General features: G+C 36.2%; 1 protein-coding gene, 1 long non-coding RNA gene and 6 pseudogenes across 13 annotated transcripts; 6 read left to right on the forward strand and 2 right to left on the reverse strand.

The window, feature by feature from the left end:
- Positions 1–36: 36 nt before the first annotated feature.
- On the forward strand, positions 37–4,979 carry AT2G05450 (annotated as a pseudogene; the record flags this gene model as incomplete). Its single annotated transcript has 1 exon — positions 37–4,979.
- Positions 4,980–5,340: 361 nt separating this feature from the next.
- AT2G05460 lies at positions 5,341–6,030 on the forward strand (annotated as a pseudogene; the record flags this gene model as incomplete). The annotated part of the gene is made up of 1 exon: positions 5,341–6,030.
- A 674-nt stretch (positions 6,031–6,704) lies between these two features.
- On the forward strand, positions 6,705–7,399 carry AT2G05470 (annotated as a pseudogene; the record flags this gene model as incomplete). Its single annotated transcript has 1 exon — positions 6,705–7,399.
- Positions 7,400–8,168: 769 nt separating this feature from the next.
- On the forward strand, positions 8,169–8,861 carry AT2G05475 (annotated as a pseudogene; the record flags this gene model as incomplete). Its single annotated transcript has 1 exon — positions 8,169–8,861.
- A 361-nt stretch (positions 8,862–9,222) lies between these two features.
- AT2G05480 lies at positions 9,223–10,172 on the reverse strand (annotated as a pseudogene; the record flags this gene model as incomplete). The annotated part of the gene is made up of 4 exons: positions 9,223–9,439; positions 9,513–9,593; positions 9,678–9,952; positions 10,032–10,172.
- A 535-nt stretch (positions 10,173–10,707) lies between these two features.
- On the reverse strand, positions 10,708–13,536 carry AT2G05490 (annotated as a pseudogene; the record flags this gene model as incomplete). The annotated part of the gene is made up of 1 exon: positions 10,708–13,536.
- A 2,985-nt stretch (positions 13,537–16,521) lies between these two features.
- Positions 16,522–16,741, forward strand: AT2G04905. The gene has a single exon (NR_140049.1). It is a non-coding gene; the product is annotated as an other RNA (long non-coding RNA).
- A 2,717-nt stretch (positions 16,742–19,458) lies between these two features.
- AT2G05510 (Glycine-rich protein family) lies at positions 19,459–20,607 on the forward strand. 6 transcript variants are annotated; one of them, NM_001124803.1, is made up of 3 exons: positions 19,541–19,723; positions 20,061–20,189; positions 20,268–20,584. In NM_001124803.1, the coding sequence occupies exons 1-3, from the start codon at positions 19,642–19,644 to the stop codon at positions 20,360–20,362; spliced, it is 306 nt and encodes a 101-aa protein (NP_001118275.1). In that variant the 5' UTR covers positions 19,541–19,641; the 3' UTR covers positions 20,363–20,584. The 6 variants fall into 6 exon arrangements, with proteins under 6 accessions (NP_178619.1, NP_001118275.1, NP_001118276.1 ...); NM_001124804.1 differs by having other exon boundaries at positions 20,061–20,123; positions 20,226–20,584; NM_001036256.1 differs by having other exon boundaries at positions 20,259–20,561.
- Positions 20,608–23,890: the final 3,283 nt, after the last annotated feature.

Here is a 23,890-nt window from a genome sequence, read left to right on the forward strand (position 1 = left end):
TGGGTTTATCGATTGACTGTTCAGAGAAGAGCTCTAATGGCGGCGACGAGGAAGAGTAGTCGGCGGCGAGGAGTTTCGGATATTGATGAGGCATCGGCGGCGACGACAAATCAGGGTTAGTTTTCCCTAACTTCGTTTGGAGAATGATTTGATTCAAAATCTAGGTTAATTTTAGAGATTTCAACTCAGAAATTTTCAATTGACAAAGGGGTTTTTGGTTTTTTCCGCCAAAAACAGTTGATTGAGTATAAAAGGTTTCGGTGTACGTGTATATGAATATCGAGTTTATGTTTAGTTGGTATTTGAATATAGTGTACGTGTTAAGAACTTCTTCGTCTTGTTCAACTTTCAGGAAGTACTTCTAATGATCCGGGTGAATTACCACAGAGGTTGTTTGCACTCGATCACTACCCTAGCAAGGCGAAGATAAATGCGTACTCCAGACCGGAGTACATTGGTCAAATAGCAGTTGCGCTTAAGGACACACCAGAAATGACGTTCCTTCTAGATTCTCCATTTGGTGACCTCTTTAGGATCCCTACTAACAAGGCATCCTTTTCTGGTAAACTTGTTCTTGGGTTAATATGCCGTCAGTTAGTTACAAAGAAACGTTATGAGATGTGGATGGTATTCGCTGGTCATCCTATTAGGCTAGGATTAAGAGAATGGGCACTTATAACTGGTTTGGAATGTGGAACCTATCCTAAAAATAAGGATGTAGAAAATGTTATGCAGCGGCAGGAAGGTGAAAATACAATTTGGGCTACTCTGTTTGGAGATGATAAAGCTGATCCAACAGTTGAAGAATTAAGGGATAGATTGATTTCTGAAACTGACATGCCTGCATGGAAGAAATTAGCTCTCGCCCTAATTATCATTGTGGATGGGGTGCTAATATGTGACAAGTCTCCTCCTTTGAGACCAAATGAGATGACAGTTGAGCTGACGAAGAACCTTGATTTCTTCTGTAAATATCCCTTGGCAAGGACATCATTTCTGCTTACTTTGGAGCGTATCGCAAGTTTCAAAGGAGAGACCGATGTTCAAAAACTCCGGAGTGGTTGCAAGCAACATTCTTATGCACTCCATGGCTTCCCACTTGGACTCCAACTCCTCGCATTCAAAACTATCCCGTCTATTGCTAGTCTTCTACCTTCTGAAGGAGATACCGCCATCTTTACAGAGAGGACTATTAAAAACCTTTCCAAACTGCGTCCAATCAAGACATCCACCATATTGGCGTGCGAGTCTGCTGAAAAGGTTTGTGCAGTTGTTGTTGTACGTACATTGGTATAAAAAAATGAAGTACATACACTCTGAAATTAACAATGATCATCTATGTAGGTGGATATCCCATATATTATGGACCCAGCAGACAGTAATTGCCCAAAATCTTTTGTATGGAGGAAAGAAAAAGAGGACCCAAGAGTTGATAACATTTTAAGGATGTTGAAATCTGGGCAGGAGTGGGATGAGAAAATGTGGGTTGGAGGCGATGATGCGCCTAAGAAGCAAGTCCGACCATCAGCAACTGGAGAGAGAGGTAACCATATCTTTTCATCGTATAAATTATATCAGAATTAGGTTCCTCTAAGAGTAGTAATGCATGATTTAACCGTTTAATATAGTTATTTTGAAGAGGCAAAGACGGGTGGCAGATCCTGTTGAAAACAAAAAAAGGAAAATTAGTCACTCTGATAATGGTGAAGGTGGACCCAGTGGTGGTGATGGTGAAGGTGGACCCAGTGGTGGTGATGGTGAAGGTGGACCCAGTGGTGGTGATGGTGAAGTTGGAGACGAAGCGTTTGATAAGTATGCGGTCGAATTGAGGCGTTTCTTCAAGAGGCAAACACAACTATTGGATAATAAATTTGAAGATTTAAAAGTATTTGTCCGTGAAGAGATACGTGCTGCTCTACAGTCCCAGGACCGAAACGAAGAAGGCCCACGAGCATCCCACAAATCTGATTCACCATCTGAGAAAGTTGAGAGGGTGACCAAAACTGTTAAGAAGGTGAACAAAAGGGTTGAGAAGGTGAACAAAAGAGTTGAGAAGGCAGCTGAACAGGTACAGATAAAATCTGTAAAGAAATCCACCAAACAAAAACACTTTGTTCCAAGAAGATCTTCCAGGTTGAACAATACTCCCAAGAAGGCTGCAACTGGTAGTCTTCCTGTTGAGGTACGTCTACAGCATGTACCTTGTGTAAATACAATCCAAAAATAGGTTTTTATTAAGTGTACGTACAACCAAATACTTAGGAATGCCTTATATTGGTGTTTATTCACAGGAGGTACCAGGCAATGATGGGGATGGCGAAGTTTCAGCAAAACATACCGTCTCTGACTATGATATGGACAACATATATTTGGGTGGAGCATCATCAACTGAACAGGTAACTCACTTGTGTAATAGTCATGTTACAGTTTTTGCCTTATTGTACGTACATAAAGAAATATTACTGACCAATTGTATGGTTTTGATTTCGAAGGAGGAAGGAAGGAACTCGGAGATTGAAGAAGATTCTTCCAAGTTACACCAAAATGTCTCTGACTCTGTAATGGAAGACAATGTCGATCATGTTCCATCACCATCTCACCAGGTAACTTGTGTTCTTATTATTTCATTATTGTATGTACAAAATATTTTATGTTCTTTATGTTCTTACTTTTGACATAACAGCCCGAACAAGGCATTCCTGATGGTGGTAACTTTGAAGAACTCCTGCCTGACCCAATACTGTCTGACCCAGCCATTGAGAAAATGTCAGATGATGTATCTTCCTCGTCCCATCAGGTACAGGAGTACGTACTACTAATTATAGTGTACGTACAGATGATTTCTAATTTGTATTGTTTGCATTTGTATAGGACGTTGCGAAAGGCCTTGGTGGTAATCGTGAAGAAGACGTTGTTGCTCCTGAGTCACAACAGTTGGAGGAGCCACAATCACCGGAGGTCAAGGTTAGGCAAGAAGTTGCTTTTAAAGTTACAGAAGATGGCAATCCCAGTGTACGTACAATGTTTTTGAAATCTGTTTCGCACCTTTGAATGTTTTGCTGTGAGTTTGACTAATAGATGGACATCCATCTCCATATAATGAGGTCAGGCTGAAACAATTTGTGGGGATGGAGAGGAAGCTTTGAAGGAGGCTAAATCTCCAAGCGTTGTAGATGAAGCCTTGGAGGTATGTGTTACTATTTTGCTATTTGTAACGCTTATTTGCCAATTAGAGATATAACCAATTATTTGGTTACTAAATCTGAAGGACACTGCGTTACCTGGACTTGTTCCTCCGAGGACTGTAGGGGATTTTGATTATGAAGCGAATCTCAGTGACCTGTCTTCACCAACCGTAGTTGTTAGCAAGGTAAGTTCCTAACTAACTATAATATTACTGTCGGAGATATCATTTGATGTTTGTTATATTGTTTTCATTAGGTGCTTACTCAATTGAAGGACGATATTCTCGCAGAAAATGTATCTAAAATTCCTGAGAAGGTTGTCGTCCCTGAAGAGGTAATTTATTAGCTAACTATTAATAACATTACTGTCGGAGTTATAATTTGATGTTTGTTAAATTGTTTTCATTAGGTGCTTACTCAATTGAAAGACGATATTCTCGAAGAAAAAGTATCTGAAAAGGTTGCCATCCCCGAAGAGGTCAGTATATTATCCCGTGTACCTATTAATATTTCTACTAGACGGGCATATAGTGTACGTACTCTTGTAGTTGTTTCCATGACCAATCTAATTATATGATTTTGTGCTTGCAGACAGGAAAGAAGGACGATGTTGTCGAAGCGGGTGTTTCTCAAACTGAAGCAATCGTTGCTCCCGTAAATGAGAAAGAGAAGAAAAGTGTAAGACGGAGAGTTACCTTCTCCGATGACACAAAAAATGATGATAAAAAAGGTCCTGATGTAATATTTGTTGAGGAGAGAGAGGCAGGCCCGGAGGTTTTTGTTAAGGCTGGCGATTCGTTGTACAATCCTTTGGAGAAGGTTGAAGAAGCTAAATTCCAGAAATTATGCAATATAATGCAAGGAGAAAAAAGGTATGCATCTGTGCATTCACACAATTATCTGTTTGTTTGTCAATCTTATATCAATCATAACTATTTCATATGTCTTACTAATTTCAGGTGCCATACTCTTTTCGGCTTTCGAAAAGTGGGCAACGAATTCTTCATAACTCTAGCCGAGGCTAATGATTGGGTTGGCTCATACGTAAGTGACCATTAATTACGTACACTGTTGTAAGTGTACGTATATGTAATAATATGTTTTTGAAAGTACGTACATAACATCATACTTTTATGTACTTTTCAGCACATGGAAATGATGGCACTCTTGATGTGGCATAAGAACGGGGAGCATATGAAGAGAAATCGGTATGTCGTGGTGGATCCCTAACTCACTTTCCTTCTGTCAAGCTGTGCCACTGCATTCAAATCCTGTCGTAACCCCGAGACTTTCAAATGGGACAAACATCTCACACGGTTTCCCAAGGGAGAATGCCTTAATTGTGAACCACAGCTGCATTGGATCAGAGATGTCGACGTCATATTTGTTCCCATGAACTGGAAAGATGAGAAGCATTGGGTTGGGTTGGCTATATGCCTGGAACGTCGTGCTATTGAAATCATGGATCCTTTGCGTTCGCTTACGCGGGAGTCTGTGGTTAGGTCACGTATCCTTCCAATAATGGAGATGCTACTGTACCTAGTCAGAGCGACATGCAAAGATTATCTCGATAAGCCTTATCCCGTGACTCCTTTTACATACATAAGGAATCAACGTCTAGCACAGAATCCAACTACCGGAGATTGCGGTCCGTACGCGATGGAGTTTATTGAGTTGTACATGCTTAACACTCCTGTTGAGGACATGTTTTCGATTGAAGAAGATGATATGTACAACTTCCGTAAGGGTTACACAGTCGACCTCTACGAGCATGGAATTGGGTCATTAACTTAGTTATTTGAAGTTGCAACTAAAGCAAACTTATGTGTTTTGTATGCCTTTTGGAACTTGTGTTTGGTTGTGTTTACATTTACTTGTTTGTTTTCTAAACAATTTATTACTTTTGGATGCTAAGCAACATTTTATGTAGTAATTAACAACGTACAAAAACAAGATATCTTACCAAAGTAAGTACAAACTACGTGTCCACAGTACACGACTGTTGTGTATACAGGCGGTAACATTGATTTGACATCCATCAATGTAAAATTAAATTTCTCATTGAATGTAACTGTAATTTCCCCAACAATATCTCCATCCGTGGTTATTAAATGGGAGGAAGAATTTGACCTCTTCGGAGTATCTCATTTCTAAGATGGTCAATCCCACTATTTCCGACGACTTGCTCGCTATGATAGCTAAGAAAGTGGCAGACAAAAGCTGGTTGGACCTTAAGCCACTGATACGATCTGGCACTTGTGGAAGAGACATTGTCTACCGACCGGATGTCCTTAAAGACGCTAACATCTACAGCTTGTGCCGTGTTCCCGATGACTTCCAAGTAGGAGGTGGCCATAATCCAACCGGACCCCAAGGAGAAGGCCGCAATCGACCATTTTTCAAAAGGTGCCTTCTCGCTAACAATTCGACGACTGTGTATAACGAAGCAATACGTGTTCTAATTCATGAAACTGACATCAATGGAGCACTTAAGCTCATACAGCGTCATGCACCCGTCTGAGCAGATGCAACCATCGCCTGCGCCATCATATTTATATGTGCGTGGTATGATTATATGGGTGGGTTGTTTCTTGACCTCTACACACGCAACCATCATCCATAGGAGTCCGATTTCACCCGAGATTTGTGTGAGGAGTTCCTCGAGGAGATAAACAAGTTTAACCCGCCGTACAATAATACTTACGCTCGTTCGTTCTGTTATCCGATCAGCCATGGAATTAATATGCCACAATGCGCCTACCATTGTTTCATGGTTTCTAGTGTATACCAGAACGTTTGTAACAAGTGTTACCTATGGTCGTGTGCTAGGCGAATTAGCCGAATGCTCTAGGTCTCTCATTTGTACGTGTGTTTGGTGTACGTACACTGTCACGTGTTTCAAGTTTGTTAGGTGTTTGGTCCTATGTATTTTGTTTTTGCTTCATTGAAATTACCTATTATGTTGTTTTGTTTCCGTTTCCTTTAAATTCCCTATTTACAACTTCTGTGTCTGTTTCATGCGGTTTGGTTCTATCGGTCATGAATAATATATTTCGGTCATGAATAATATATTTCTGTTGTCAAACTAAACTTACGGTTGTACTTGCATTCTAACAAGTACTTACATTCTAACAAGTACTTATATTCTAACTATAAATGTAATAATAAATGTAAGGATATATGTCAGTCAATTGACGCAGAATGTCAGTCTTATTAAAGACGTGCCAAGCGTTAATTAATAAATACACTCCCACTTGTCATAATTGCCAGAACGTTTAGTCTTATAATAAATATACGTACACGTGTAACTCCTTATTAGACGTACATATATCAATCATTTAATATAAATTTCGTTCGGATTAGACCGCAAATATGAGAATTATATATGTACGTACACTGTTACTCTATACGTACATTTATTGACAAATTTATTGTAACCGCTATCTCCCCATCCGACCCTCCCTCCTGGGTTATTAAAAGGACAATGATCTGACCTCTTCGGAGTATCTCATTTCTAACATGGTCAACCTCACTATTCCTGACGATTTACTCGCAAAGATTGCTAAGACAGTGGTTCACAAATGCTGGTGGGACCTTCAGCCACTACTACGGTCAGGCAGACGTAGCAGAGATGTTGTTTACCGTCCGGATGTCCTGAAAGGTGCTAATATTTTTAGCATGTGTGAGGATCCCGACGACTACCAAGTTGATGGCAGCCATCATCCATCCGGCGCACAAGAAGAAGGCCGACATCGAGCCTTTTCAAAAGGTGTGTGGATGCTGGCAATCCGACTGCCATGTATTTTGAAGCTCTTCGTGTTTTAACGCATGAACGTGACACTAAAGGAGCCATCAACCTCTTACGACCTCATGTTCCATCACAAGTCCATGCTACACTTGCTTGTGCGATAGTTTACATAATTGACGGGAATGATTACATGGGAGCCATGTTTCTAAACCTATTCGGACGCAATCATTATTCTTTGGGGACAGAAGAGACACGGGATTTGTGTGAGGAGTTCCTGGAGGATTTAAAGAAGTTTTGCCCTCCATATAATAATACTTACGGATCGACGTTCTCTTATCCTAACAGCCATGGTATTAAAACTCCAGATTGCGTCCTACTTTGCTACATTGTATCTGGACCGTTCAAGAACGTGTGTAACTGTTGTTACCTCTGGTGGTGTGCTAGGCGAGTTAGCCAAATGCTCTAGTCATATAAATCTACTAGTTATTTGAAGTTGTTATTTAATGTTATCGTCTAAGTTATGTTCCTAGTTCTTCTAATGCCGTTATGTTTCTATTTCGTTTTATCCTCTATGCGTGAAGTTGTTCAAGTTCTTGTAATGCTTCTATAAAGTTATGTTTCAATTTGTGCTTATCCTCTGGTTTACAAAGTTTCTCGGTTTAATGGTTTATTCGGATGTAAGCAATAAATTTGAAGTTTCGTAATCCATACTTCTTTCTGTACTTACATTATAACTTTAAAGTTACTATAAATGTAGGAATAAATATGATTGGATTGACGCAAAAGACAGTATTGTGATACACGTGACCAGGCATAATAAATACACTCCAATTCGGCGTATAGGTTTATATAGACGTACACGTGTTACTAATGACGTACATGTAACTAATGAGTCGACGAGTTATCTTGGGTTTACATTAAAAATTACAAATTTCAATATAGACGTACATGTGTAAATCTAAACGTACATAAACCAATAAACTCGAAAATTGTAATTTGAAGTTTCAGTTTTAATCGGAAATAGTTTATAGTTTATTATTTTCATGTAAACACGAGTTAATGTCCAATATTAATACCACCTACAATATGTAAGTGGGACATCAAACATTTAATTAGTTGTCTCCTCGTCATTAGGTCTATATAACATGTACTCTGAGACAAGTCATCTTCTGCACACTTTTCATTGCTCTTACTACGCCATATATAACCTAAACTCACAAATAAATCCCTCAGTCTCGGCAATGGACGTCCCCACACCCCCACCGGCGGAAATTTACCTGGCCATTCAGCTACCTAACCCACTCAGCATCCTCGTCAACTACTTACCCGTTTCCGTAACTCCCATTGAAACCCTCAGAGGTCTCGTTAGCACGCTGGAGCCGACCGCTATCAACATGGATGAGTTTATGACGTGACTTGATTTCGTGTTGCCGGAAACACCTTTCCGAACATATTTCACCCTCCTGCTTGAACGTGGAGCAAGGCCGGCGATTTACCTTGAAGGGGTTCGTTTAGCTTGCAATTTCGTTACGGTTGCTCATGGTTTAACCATGTTGAGTTCTATCTCGCCCATCGACGCTTACGCATGTTTCTCTCATGGTCTGTCCCTAACCGCAACTGGCAACGGACGAGAGGTTGAAGCCGTGAACGCGACTTTCTGGGATTTAGTGCCATCATTCGAAGCTGCAAACACAGTGGGGGAGTTGGTTATGTATCACATAAGTCGACTGCATGCTGAAGGAACTCGGTTGTGGAATCGTTCATGGAGGTTCGTGGTTTCACCAGACTGCTTGGGTCGTTGCAGCTACGGAGCCTGCTACCGCAATTGCTTCTTCTACTGGTATGCTAGGGAGTTGTGCATATTTTATTAAGGAAAGGCGTTCGTTCAGCATCTGATTTCCCATTCTATGCATCGGCTATAATTTCGGGTTTTTGTAAAGCATATGTTTTCCTGTTATATGCTTCGGCTTTAATACTTTGGTTGTATGCTCTACTCGGTTTGTTGTTATGCTTTGTATTTCCTGCTCTTATTTGAATGTTTTTTTATTTCCTTGTTTTATTGTTTATGTTATGAATGGAACTAAGTTTGTTTATATTATACATAGAGTACACCTATTTGAACGTACACAAACATAAATGTACGTCCATGGAAAGTCATTACAATTAGGCTGTATTTGTAATAAGTAAACTGTAGCAATTAAAAGGTAAAACTTTAGCATAAATGTAGGGATATGTTTAAATTTGGTTACAAATCTGTAGTTATTTAGAATAAAAGAAACAAGAGATAAACTAATAGACAACGATTCTGATTTCTTCCACTTCCGGTATATCCGGATTAGCAATGACTTTGGAGATGGGGCCATTGGTCACAGCCTTCAGTTTATGGATCCCGGTTAGACGCCATGATACGAGAGCGATAATCTTTTGAGGACCAGTTAGCCGCTGGAAGAATCTTTGAAATTCGAAAGCTTGATCATTTTGTGCTTCACATTGAAGAACTTCCTTGCTATAGAGAATATATATTATACCAAGGATATAACAAACATATAGGAGAAAACATTAAAAAATAAACAACTTACTGTTTATCCATTATCTTAAAAGGAAGCTTCCACCCACGGTAGTCTTCGGTCAAGTTGCCAACCTCAATGAGCGCACCAATATATAACATCTGGTGTACATAATGAAAGATAAAAGCATTATGTGAACGTACATATTTACAAAAATGAATAGACAGTCAAATATACAAACCGACTAACACTCCGGTAGAAACTGTCCTCTCGATGATGTAGTCAAAAGGAGTAAAATCATAATACGGTATTGCAGGCAATCCCGAAACTTTGGTAACAATGGTCTGATCCATAAAACAGATCCGGTAGTCATGGGACGTTACGTGTATCCCCTCGTTGTGGAGACGAACTGAGAAAGTATTGATAACTATCCACTCATTTTCTCGGATACGGTCAGAGTAAAATGAAGCAAGGCGACGATTAATGGTACCCTCTATGCGGGAACGCATTCCCTACAACAAATCATCATGATTAGTGATATGTACGGTATGTGAAAGTAAAAACGTTATAAAGACATTGGCGAAATATTACTCGATTATCTGCCAAGATGAGACCCATGTCGAACTCATTTATTCCCACGCATTTTTGAAACACCCTGACCACAAAAGCGCGCATACTCCATCCGGTGATCATGGGACAAAGTTCGGAAATGACATGATATCCATCATCCATGATGACAACAACAAAAACCAGAATAACCGACTTTCTGTCTTATTTGTGTGATGGGTGTGGACTTTTGTTTGAATGAATTAAGGGTGTTATCACCAGTTTCTTAAATAGATTTTAGAAAGACGCGATGATTGGTCCCAAATCGATGTAACGGTATACTAAAAAAATGTAACCGTCAACTCTGTATAATTAGATGTACCCAATGTACGTACAAATGAAAACGTTTATCCAACGTACGTACAGAAAACAACGGGATTGACAAAAAGTTGAAAGATAATCAAATACACCGATAATACGAGGTCCACAAACGTACGTACATAAGGTAACGTACAGACAAAATAATATGTAATATTACTACATAGACTGATCAAAAGATTTCCAAAAACGTACGTAGAACAGCTTCCAAAAGCACGGAGACGTAAACTCTAACCATCGCGAGGCCTAAATAGGGTTTTGGCATGTCTTCTTGTTATGTCCCGTTTTCCGACATCTTGTACACTGATTAGGAATGAGTCTTTTCTGCCTCTTTTTCTGAAAGTTAAAAAATGGTAAGGCGCCTAAAAGGAAGGAAAAATTGCATAGAAGTGAGGATGGGGGAAAATCTTACCCGGTTTTCCCTAGTAGATGGTATCCTTTTGGTGGGTGGTCTCCCAAGTGGTCGTCTGCTGCGTGGAGGTATGAGAATCAGGTCCGATAACTCTTGAGGAATAACAACGTCTTTTGGGTCCGGTATAGGTAAAACGGGTTCTTGGAAAGAATCAGAAAACACTTGAAGGCTATACCACAATCCAACAACAGCCTTCGGGTTGATGCCAAAATGTATTGCAGTAGCTAGAGCATGCTCGCATGGGATTCTTAAAATTGTGTACCTAAGACAAGTACACGTACACTCATCTAGCACAACGTGAAAATGCTCACCAGTCTCTGAAGTAACTTGATAACTCCATGGCCCAGACATCATGACTGAGAACTTTCCTGACGCAGGCAAGCCTTGAAGGAAACGTTCATCTACCTCCGGGGTGACCAAAGAGTTACACTTCGACACTTTTTTCCGCCTTGCTGCAAACCATTGCATGATGACCTCTCGGATGAACTCTAGCATATAGACAATTCGATACGCTTTTGCCTTCCTTAAGACATTGTTCATTGCCTCGGAGTTGTTGCTAGTCATGATATTGTACCGCTCCTCTTTGCAGTATGCCCTAGTCCAATGCTCAAATCCAACATCCTCTAAATACTTTGCGCATCCGGGGCTCCAACCTCTTAACTCTTCAAAGTATTTTTCAAAATCTCTAACCCGATACGCTTTAGCGGCGCTAAAGAATAAACCAGACACACCGTACCTTGCGTAAGACACCGATATGTTTTGCTCCGGGTGTACTATACATGCTCCATGATGGGCTTTCGGGTACACCACACTAACGCCTTTATATATGGAAGAATGCTTGTCCGAGACAATCATCAAATTGTCAGTATCTGGAACAATCTCTGATAATTTCTCAAAGAACCAAATCCATGAAGCATCGGTCTCGCCGTCAACAACCCCAAAAGCTAATGGAAAAATTTGGAAGTTCCTGTCTTGTGCACATGCTATAAGGAGGCATCCTTTGTAACGACCGACTAGCTGCGTTCCGTCTACAACAACGACTTTCCTCATATATTTCCAACCTTTTATAGACGCCGAGAGAGAAACAAATACATATTTGAAGCGCTGGCGACCTTTAGCTTCAGGAGTGGAGTGGAGATGACAGATTGTACCGGGATTTGCTAATTGTAGAAGATACAGATATGTAGGTAAAAACCTGTAACTAGCCATATCATCACCCCTTATAGAGTTTACTGCAACCTCTCTAGCTCTCCATGCTGTAGAATATGAGATCCGAACATTAAGATCATTTAAGACCAATTGAGGCAAATCTACAGCTCTCGGACCCCCTTGCGAAGAACTATATCTATTCTTCATAACCTCGCCTAAAAGCTTGTAAGTTGCATGTTTACGATAATCCTTTCGAGTCTTGATCTTGCAAACATGGATGGAATCATACCCTGTGATTTTGAAACATTTGGAATTGGGTATGACATGTGCAGTCAAATGCCATGAACAATTGCGATCTACGCAAACCATCTCTAATCTTTTAGGGCATGACCGAGTTTGTTTGTAGCGGAAGCACTTTTTGATTGCAACAAGTCGCATAGTCTGCTGTATGACTTGCTTGTTTTTGAAAACACTTCCCACATACAACGGATGACCTGACGTACTCAATTCAACTTCTGTCTCATCGACTCGAACATTGGCTAAATCATCGAATACAGGAGCCGCATCAGTATCGAGCAACTCATTCTCAGCATTAAGCAATGTAGAAAACCCTTTATACACTTCGTAGGCTTCACCTGTTGTCACTAGACGGTCGTCAGATTCAATATTTAACCCACTTGCAGAAACCCCTTCTAGGACGACTATACCATCATCTCCAGTTACGTTCTCAGCTATATCATCTGTGTGCTCAACTAATTCACCTTCGCATCTTGTCTCCTCTGCACTGACTCTAGTGTACGTACATTGGTACAAACCATGTTGACACGTCGGGGATGGAGCAGAGGTTGGTGTACAGTCAACCAAAACACTAGTGGGTTCTACATGAGGTACATGTGTACCCGTCGACGTACACGATGCCAATAAACGAGTGAATTCCCCTGGGGGTTCCACGGTTTGTTGAGTGTCATTCACGACGCCCTCCTCAATATGACCATTTCCATATTGTTCCACAATCATGTCACCCCATTTATTGTAATCGTAATCTTCGCCACTACCTTCACTACCGTCTACTGTAGGGTCGAGGGTACTTCCACGGCTTTCACCATCGGTGTCATCGTCATGTACATCCATATCTTCGTCCTCTTCATTATCCTCGTCCTCATATTCATTCTCATCACCTTCATCTATGTCATCCTCCTCATCTACATTTATATCTTCGTAAAAATTATGAGCTGCATCAACATTTGTAACCTCTGTCTCTGTATGGCCTCCCTTGCCGATAGGGTAAAAAGACACAAACAAGTTAACAGAAGGATCGCCATTACGAATCAACATAAATGTATCCAGGCTAATTTGATTCTCGATATATACTGGAGGGCGATTACTTGCTATCATATCAGACATCTTTCCAGACATCCAGTAACTTATTATAGGGTTCCATTCACTAAAGTTATAGCTGAAAACATCACATATTGTACTTGCCAAATCCGTGTACGTCGTTGTGTCTGTAATACATACACAGTGTCCGAAACTTGCTCTTTCAGCTTCAAATTTCCAACCTTCTTCTTTGTATATCCACTCACCAACCATAATTAATACAGGTAACTCCATACCTGCAACATAAATTCCTCAGGTCAGACCAACATTAAATACAAAAAAATCAGATCTTTTTGAAGGCTTTCATTTATGTCAACGAAGACAAAAAGAATCTCTAACAAAACAATTTATGTACTTATAAATTTAACAAAACAGAACATAGAACTTTCATTTATATCTACAAATACAAAAAGAATCTCCAACAAAACAATTTATGAACCCAAAATTTTTTAAAAACGTATCATTACTTTCACATCACGTTCTCAAGTGTAATTAATAGGATTAACACGAATTTCTTACCCAGAACACAGATTGTCTCCCCTTCAATCCTTCAAACTTTGTAAAACAGCAACTGAAAACTTCAGATTCTTCACCGTAACACAATTTCGATTTTCGTTTCTTCACCGTAACACAATTTTTCGATTTTTGTTTTTTTCCCAGAATTCTAATCTAAATTATCTAAATATCTTACAATATAATCTCTATTATAATAGGTAATCATGACTTTTAGTCTTGTCAAAACTTTTTAGCATTAAAAACTTCTGAGCCCAACCAATTTTAAATTTTTTTAATTCCAATCTCAAGTGTCAAATTCGCCGAAACCCAGAAATCATTTAATGCATTTCTCGTCGATGAACAGTGTACGTACGAACCCGGTTCTTTTGGATTCCAACGACGCGGTCCGTACGTACAAACCGGGTTCAGTTTCGTCAGGGGCATTTTGGTCAGTTTTTGGCTTAATGAAAGGCCCAGCCCACAGTGTCAAAATCTGAAATTAAAAGTGGGTCAACGGCTACTGTGCGCAATTTAAACCCTTCTTAGAAATGAAGAAACAATAAGTTACCAAGTGTCAATTACTCATTTGATAAAACTTCTTACATAAATTCTAGAAAATGCTGGTTTGAGCGGCATTTGTGAAGAAATCATATTAAATGTTCTTGTCTCTGGCATAAGAGAATGTATAGGCATATGCAGTAGGGGATCTAGCCATTACTCTTGTACTACTTCAGTTTAAAGAATATAGTAGTGTATGCAGAAAGGTTTAAAATAATTGATGTGGCCATTTATGTAATAAAATTGCACTTATATTGGTCAATTATATGAGAGAACTCCACAGTGAGCGTGTTTGGGCTGGAGTAATTTCATGATATATGACCTTCCCAAAATTGATTGTTGGAACCATGCGAGTGAGCACAAATCATGAAGAAATATCATATAGTGATTTATAGGATCGGTAAACAAGTCTTTAAAGCCTCTCAGACATAGAAAACCGATTATCGAAAAAAAATAGGCCAACGGGCCCTAAAAGAGGATATAGTACTTGTAGAAACGGTGGCGTTACAACTCTTACAAAGGATGAGAGATCTATTTTTAAACAAATTTTATGGGGGCAATAAACACATTTTAAACTATTTTTATAAAGTTTGCTTCTAAAACTACAAGTAAATAAAAAAAAATCTAAAAATTCAAACAGGTTAATTGACTCCATGTGGACAATATACCTCCGCCCATGTGTATAACCCAAAACTTCTCAGCAAAAGAAAATAACCCAAAACTTCTCAGCAAAAGAAAAGAACAATGAAACGTTTATGTTTCATTATTAGGTTAAAAAGTATCTTGAAGAAATGTGTGATCTATCTTTGCCGTTTCGTTAAATGCACTATGTTTCTTGAAGAAAAAGTAATTTGTTTTGTGTCTGAACAAGTAGTGAGACACGAAGTGTCGCGCGCGGTCACCAATAATGTTGTTGCATTCTCACCAAATGCTGTGATTCAATAAGCGAAACACATAATCGCAGAGGCAGAGCTTATTCGAGTGAGAGGAGCCACGAATCTTGGTATATGAAAGATTGAAAGTATATATATTTAAGTTTAAGGTTAGAAGAAGATATCATGTAACTATCATGTGCATAATTAACATGATTTGCACATGTGAAGCCAAGTCTCGTAGAAGGAGGAAGAAGTTAACATTATTTAGTTTTTTTGAATTAATTAGGTTTCCTTTTATTAGTTTAAGAGAGACTAGGAAATTTTGTTTACAGAGCTATAAACTATGTAATCTCTACAGAGCTAACGAGTAAATCAACAGTTTCTCATCCTTAATTGTCTGAATGTTTTACCAGGTTTACCTTTGTGTTTGTGTTTGTGTGTGTGTGTGTGTTTTTGTTTTTTTTTTTGTTTTTTGTGTAGGTGTGTGCACCGTTTACCTTCTGTTAAATAGACAGTGCAACCCATATCGCAAAAATCACAATTCTTTAGCATCATTTGGGCAAATTTTACATGAATTGAATATCCAGATTGAAGTTCTATATAGTGAATTGATTGAGGGATGTATGTGGATCTTATATATTAATAGTGTGATCGATACGTAAGAAACAACTCCTAGCGATATATCTTAGAGACTAATATTTTAGAATTGCCTAGAAACCTCATAACTTTTTTCGTGTAGAGAATTGCCAAATGTTGATCATTTAAAAAGAATTTAGGTTTTTGATATCGATGTGTCATATTTCTTTTAAATCATTCACATCAAAAAAGTGTTCGTTCCATATTTTGTTCCATTTAATTTTTGCCTGATTTTTCATATAACATAGTTATTCTATTTCAAAACACATTAACGGTTATGTGAACGTATAAATTCTAAATTCTAACATCCATTATATAAAAATTAACGTAATGTAAAGAGCATTAATATGTTACCTAGGAAAAGATTGCTCTTCCCATAACATTTACAACTTATCATTTAAAACTATATAAGTCACAACATTTTTGTTTTTACTTAGTTTAATCCAAAATTTTGTTATCCCACCTAATTATTCATTATTTCGATTTTAGTGGTACAACCTTCTAGATAATCTTTACAAATATTGACTGTGTCAAAGAAAAAAAGCAACCTTCCTTGGCCGTGAAAGTGAAACTTCGAGATATAGTCGGCAACCAGATCGATTCACTTCAGTAGTGATATACTTTCTCATCACTATTTTATTGTAATTTTAAATTGCATGCTCTCTATCTCTCTTTTGGACTTGGTCCGCATAATGATTCCGTTGTTTATGAGCTTATCACTTAATGAGTCTCATTTAAATTTATGCATTTTTGATAATTACGAAGTTCATACCCAAATTTGGACCCTAGTCATCTCTCTATTGCAATCTGTAAATAGTAGAATTCGAGTTCGTATATGTATAAATGTTTCCTTGACCAGTTGTTCTTTGTTTGTTTTTTAAGCACAAGTCGCTTATCTTAACCTAAATTGTAATTTGTATGTCTTAATTGTAGAGGTATAGAAAGTATATAACGATTTGTTTAAAAAGCGTCAAATACTCGCTTTTCTTTTGTTCTTATTGTTAATGAAACTCTTATATAAGAACTATATTATTTTGGAAGTTACTTGATCTATTTTACCCGAATAATCAAACCCAACTAAAAATACCTTAAGAATGAGGACAAAGAGAATTAACAATACTCACCTTCTAAGCTTTTTTGCTAGCTTCAAAGTTTGCAACCGTACAACAATATTCTATAGTGCTTAAAATCGGTTACAACCAACCACTAGAGCATTTATACTAATCTCCTAATCCTAAACCCTAGGATCTTCGAGAATCAACCACAAAATCTTTCTTGTTCCACAAGCTTATTTCTTTCCATATATTGCGAGAAGAATATTCACCAGATCTTCTCGGACAAACTTCGTCTTTGATTACCAAGCCAAGTTAGATATATCTCAACTGTCTGATATGATTTGATTCAGTTTTTTGGATTCCAACAGTTTCGTGCAGTCTATGAATTCATTGTTGTCAAAATCTGCATATTCACTCATAATTTTTTTTCGTGTAGAGAATTATCAAATGATGATAATTTTAAAAGAATTTAGGTTCTTGATATCGATGTGTCATATTTCTTTAAAATCACATCACATCAGAAAAGTGTTATTTCCATATTTCGTTCCATTATATTTAATTTTTGCCCAATTTTTTCAAAACACATGAACGGCTATGTGAACGACTAAATTTCAAATTCTGACAGCCATTTATATAAAAATTAATGTATTGAAAAGATTGCTCTTCCCATAAAATTTACAAATTATCCTTATAAACTCATAACATTTCTTTTTTACTTTAGTTTACTCCAAAATTTTGTTATCCCACCTAATTATTCATTATTTAGATGTTAGTACAACCTTCTAGATAATCTTTACAAATATTGACCGTGTCAAATAGAAAAAGCAAGCTTCCTTGGCCGTGAAAGTGAAACTTAGATCTCGTCCGCAACCAGATCGATTCACTTCAGTATAGTGATACTTTATCATCAGTATTTTAGTATTTTCTTGTAATTTTAAATTGCATGCTCTCTCTCTCTCTTTGACTTGTTCAGCTTAATGATGCCGTTGTTTATGTGCTTATAACTTAATGAGTCTCATTTAAATTTATGTATTTTTGATAATTACGAAGTTCATACCCAAATTTGGACCCTAGTTGTCTCTCTATTGCAATCAGCTATATCTGTTAATAGTAAAACTCGAGTTCGTATATGTATAAATGTTTCCTTGACCAGTTGTTCTTTGTTTTTTTTAAGCACAAGTCGCTTGTCTCAATCTCAAAAATTGTGATTTGTATGTCCTAATCTCAAATAGTAGTTCGTAATTAATGCAAGTTGCTGCCATTGTGGTTTATTCCCGGAACCTAGAGATCACATTTTCCTTCATTGCGAATTAAGTGAGGGGATTTGGATACAACCTTTTCACCTTTCCATTCACACTTGGGATGCTTTCTCAGTTTGGTTGGATTTAAAAAACCGTAGATCTCCAAGGTGTCTTCGTAGACTGATTGCTCATGCCACGCTATATGCAATTTGGACGGAACGAAACAACAGATATCACAACAATTCAACAACATATCTATGGATGCTCGATCTTGTTCAAGTGTCTTTATCGTCAAATCAGAGACGTAATCTTGGCAGATTTGGCTAAAATATGAGTAGAGCTTTTACTCATGTGTTTCCTTAAGCGGTTTCTTCCTTGTTTTTATCTTTTTTTGGCAAGGGATGTTCTTATGTTTTAAGTTTTTGTAACTTCTACAAACTTTCATTTAAATGTAATTAACATATTTATCAAAGAAAAAAAAATAGTAATTTGTTCGCCAAGATTCTATGCAGAGAAAATCATTGAAGCTCTCCATCAAGAGCATGGAGAAGGAGAAGGAGGTGTCGTTTGTGGTAAATCTAATAAGGATCGAAAGGAATTATCCGTAATAGAATCGTCTATGTAACAGTTATTATAATTTGCAATAAATAATAAATTTTAAGACGATAAAAAAATATTGTATAGATAAGTAGATAGATAGAATAAAGTACCAAATTAGCCAAAACAAAGTGCTAAGAAATTCACTAGAGTCAAATGCAAGTAGAAAGGATGTTAGCTAGCTACATGAATACACTCCGTGATTTGGATAATGCTTAGATAATTCTTGATGGACAGAGATATATACCCATGCAAAAGTTCCATTAGAATTATATATCGTAGTCACGATGGCTAGCTAACCATACTTTTGCACCTCTAAAGTAAGTCCTCAGTAGTTTTGCTTCTACGTATTTCTCCTTTATGCTCTACTTACTCTTGTTCAGTGCATATAGATTTGTCTTTATCCGTCTGTCGGCAGATATTTCAAGAAAGATCCTTAACAAGTATATTAATGGTGAACGACTTTTCTGTCGTATAATCATTCTTTAACAAAACGAAAATAAACATTAACAACCTAATATAATGATATTGTTCCAGGGCTGTGTTTATAGAATTATTAAATAACTAGTGGAGTTGCCATTCACGTTGTTTCAAATGTAGTTACAATGAATCTAGCAACGGACGATAAGGGTCCGGACGCAACACGTATAATAATACTCTGATACTTATATTATTACTACTTTGTTTATATTGTGATAAATTTCATTTAACTTTGCTTCATTTTGATAAATTATTATTTTCTTTTTATTCTACTATGGAGTAGTTTTTTTTACTTTTCTCATTCCCTATCCTCTTCGTTTTCTATAAATAGACAGCATGCAGCGTAAAATTTTACTCATCACTTACTTAACATACTAAGAGAGTTATTACAACTTGAAAAACATGGCATCCAAGGCTTTGATTCTGTTGGGTCTCTTCGCAATTCTTCTGGTGGTCTCCGAAGTTTCTGCCGCAAGACAGTCGGGTATGTAAAATTATTTTTTACATTTCAGTCTAGCTAATTGAATTTGAACTAATTAACGTACCATTTGATAAATTTATCCAACTCTTTCGTACTTCCATTTTTTTTACTTTAGTTAAAAGTCAGAACACACTTCACCTAACCTAAGTGATGTGGAATCCTTGTAGTTTTGTGTAAATATGTTTCGAACGTATATTTTTAAAAACTATAGTTCGAGTTTATGTACTTATTTATAATTGAAAAAACATTTTAAGGTCGAAAACAAAGTTGAAGTCAGGAAGAAGAATTCACATTTGAACGTGATTAGAATGTCTTTGAAATAACATGTGGTTTTGGGCAGGCATGGTGAAGCCAGAGAGTGAGGCAACTGTGCAACCTGAAGGTTATCACGGAGGACATGGTGGTCACGGAGGGGGAGGCCACTACGGAGGAGGAGGCCACGGGCATGGAGGACACAACGGAGGAGGGGGCCACGGACTTGACGGATACGGAGGAGGACATGGAGGACACTACGGAGGAGGAGGAGGACACTACGGAGGAGGAGGAGGCCACGGTGGTGGTGGACACTACGGAGGTGGAGGACACCATGGAGGAGGAGGCCACGGGCTTAACGAACCTGTTCAGACGAAACCGGGTGTTTAAAAGTTAAAACTATAAAATAAATTCACCACCAGTCCACCATGCATAATTGCATCTCTATATACACTTATGTCTTATAAGTATGCATCAAAATAAACCATGGTGAGTTTGTAATGCAGTTCCTTCAGAAATGTGTGGAATAATGTTTTATAATAATAATAGAATATCTCTCAGTTTGAATTATAATCTGTGCTGTTTGCATAATAAAATGGTTCTTAAGTTTTGCTTATTCATATTCTTAAGGGTTGGGGAAAGAAGAATATGGTAGGCTAGGGATTTTTATTAAGAAAATACACCAGCACTTAGAAAGTTCAACAAACGTACGAAAATTTCTTAGATAATCTTGGTATAAGAATTGATTTCCAGTTAAAATTCTGCAAGTCTCACGGTCTCTTTCGCATAGGTGCAGATAAAACATATTTTCTCTACTATTAACTTTTTTTTTTAAAGAAATTACCTATCTTATTGTATAAAATTGGATTTTCAAAGTTGCAAACTCACGTGATCGCAACACATGTCAAGTGAATCATAAGATATCGATACGTATTAAATTTAAATTTGTTAATATATTTAAATATAGAAATAGGAAATAGTTATAAATATTAATTTACGCACATATATAAACTATTTTTTTCTTAACTCGATAAAGAAAATTAAAAATAATATATATATATATATATATATATATATATATATATATTTACATATAGTATTTATGTGTATTATGGTTTAATTAAATTTTGATATGTATCAAAAAATCAAAAATTTAGCATGGATATCAAACAAAATATTTAAATTCAGCAGGGATAGTAATAAATAAACAACATGTTTTGAAGTTCAAAATAACAATATAAGTTATTTAATAATAATAGTTAAGTGCATAAAAAGGTATTATTGTTGATTTTATACAATAACATGTATTTTCTTACTAATTAGTTTTTGTTAAGTTTTTAATTATTTTTAATCTTAACTAAGATAGACATTTGATACAACTAAGACTGAGCACATAGAATAGGGGAGGACCCATTGAGAGTGAATGGGGTTCAGCTGACCCACCAAAAATCCAAATTTCTTTTATGATCCTTTATGTTTTTCAATATCTTTCCTACTTTTTTCTATTTTGAACCCTCTAAATTCCAAATTGTGTGTGTTTTAACCCATAAAATTTTGTAAAATTTCCAAATTTTCATGTTTTGACCCCATTGTATACATATTTTTTATTTAAAAAAATTGTGTTTGACCTTAAATGTTAAACTTTTCTTGTGTTTTTTTTATATAAACAAAGCTCTTCTTGTTTTAAGAAAATTTAGTAGTTATGTTTAGTTATATTTTGACCCTGGTAAAAACAGATCCTTGGTCCACCACTGCATAGAATTCAAATTTATTATGATAGAAACATATTGTTAAACTATATTGTGTGATGTCAAAATACAGTTTCTAAAATTATTTACCAAATAAAATTATAACAAATGTGGGGTTATCATTCTGAACTCAAATATAATCATTATTATTTAGTAAATATTTTTTATATCCACATGTTTACAAATCTAGAGAGAGAGAGGGATTTTTAATTCAAAATGTTTTTTTATTCTTTACTAACATTAAAAAGAAACTTATCTATATAAAATTGAATTTGTTTTCAAAAAAGAAAAATACTATGCAAGGTTTCGTGCATCATTCACTTCTTAAAAAGTCTGAAAAAATATTATGTGAAAGAAGTTTTATAGAAATTTGCATGAAAAATATGATTGAAAACAAAATAATATAAACATCAATAAAAAAACAAAATCTAGCCATCTAATTTTGTTTTCTATTTTTCTTTTGTTTATTTTTACCGGTTATCTATACTATTAATTGGCAAGCATTGTGTGAACTACAACGTTTGAGGGTTAGTTTAAAACTAATTAAATGAATGTTTATATGGGTAATATAGTAATTTAACAACTAATCCAAAATACATTAGTGAGCTTAATGGGATGCATATTACAAAATTTTTATGAATTTTTAAAATTATAACAAATGTATGAGACCGAAGACCTGCTCGCTAACAAAAAATATGGATCTTTTAACACACACGCACAATAATTCAAAAATGGAATTCATGTTTGAATTGAAATTAACTTCTGTTTAGAGATGCACTACATAAAAGTGATTCGACTAATTGTATTTGACTACCTTGAGCACCAAACTTTATTGTTCTTTGTGGCTGTACTTTGAAAAATATGATGCATAGATAATCATATATTATTTTCCCTAATCAGAAGGTTTTGAAGTTTGAACTATATAATATGTGCAGATATGCGCATTAATCGTATATAGTTACTATGTACGTACATATATATGCAATATGGTTCAGTTCATGTGACCACATGGAAGCAAATATAGATACGGAAGCAAATATAGATACGGAGAATTTTGTTAGTTTGTTATATAAATTGTTCAAAACTCTTTAAATCTAAACTAATATATATGGCAATCATTTAAGGCGATAGAATATCCTATGTGCACGGTGTAAATCCTATGTGCACATTGTAAATTTGAACTTCACGGAGAATATCTACCAAACATAAATAATCTTTTTTCTTTTTTTATCAAAATAATCATTTAATATATTTAACAATTATCAACACTCTAAAATTACGGATCATTTGGTATCATATCGTAACTATAGAATATTCGTTTATGGAAACCTAACCGCATGTATCTTAACTATTCCTATAAATACTGGTTCAAAGACGAAAGTAAAAAACCACACACACGTTTCGAGCAATCTCCTTTACTAATACCATTGCTTATACAAAAATGGCTGCATTTGCTTTGATCACGGACCCTGCTAACGTAAAGCCTTTCAAAACCGAATGAAAAATCCAAGTTAAGATTTTGCATTCATGGACTCAATACACACAATATTCATGAGAAACCATGGAAATGATTCTAGCTGATAAAAATGGAAGTATAGATTTTTGTTTAAATCTAAATTATATCAGGATGTATTTTTTATATTATTAACACAATTGTATTTCACTAATCAACATGGAACTTTGATACATGCTACTATTAAGAAGCAACAGATGAGAGCACTTCAACGGTTCATCTTACCTGGAGAGTGACGTAATGTTGAGAACTTTACACTCGCCAAGTCAATGGGAAAGTACAGCGCAACAAAACATGATTTTAAAATGTCAATGATTAAAACGACTACCATAAGTCGTGTTCCTGTTATTTCTGATGAAATTTACTTGTATGCGGGATACGTGTGGTATTTCATATTTTAAAAAATGTGTTGTAATATTTTTTTTATTAAATATATGATTATTTTATTGTTTTAGTGGTATATATTGTATTAAATAAATTATAATGTACACATAAAAATTTAAAATGTTATTTATGTGTGTAACTGAAGAGTAGATTAGAAGAAAAAAAATTAGATTGAAATATAATATAAGTCTGATTTAAAAAAAAATATTAGATAGTTATAGTATCTATAACCCAAACTCATATCACATGGTTAAAATATTTGAGTTTAGTAGT

The sequence above is a fragment of the Arabidopsis thaliana genome, chromosome 2 (assembly GCF_000001735.4).
Source record: "Arabidopsis thaliana chromosome 2, partial sequence".
NCBI lineage: Eukaryota > Viridiplantae > Streptophyta > Magnoliopsida > Brassicales > Brassicaceae > Arabidopsis > Arabidopsis thaliana.

Bases quoted from the DNA above. Each gene is read 5' to 3' on its own strand.
- AT2G05510 (NM_126574.4), top strand. From the start codon at position 19,642: ATGGCATCCAAGGCTTTGATTCTGTTGGGTCTCTTCGCAATTCTTCTG. The intron at 19,724-20,060 runs GTATGTAAAATT...GGTTTTGGGCAG, and splicing joins TTCTGCCGCAAGACAGTCGG to GCATGGTGAAGCCAGAGAGT.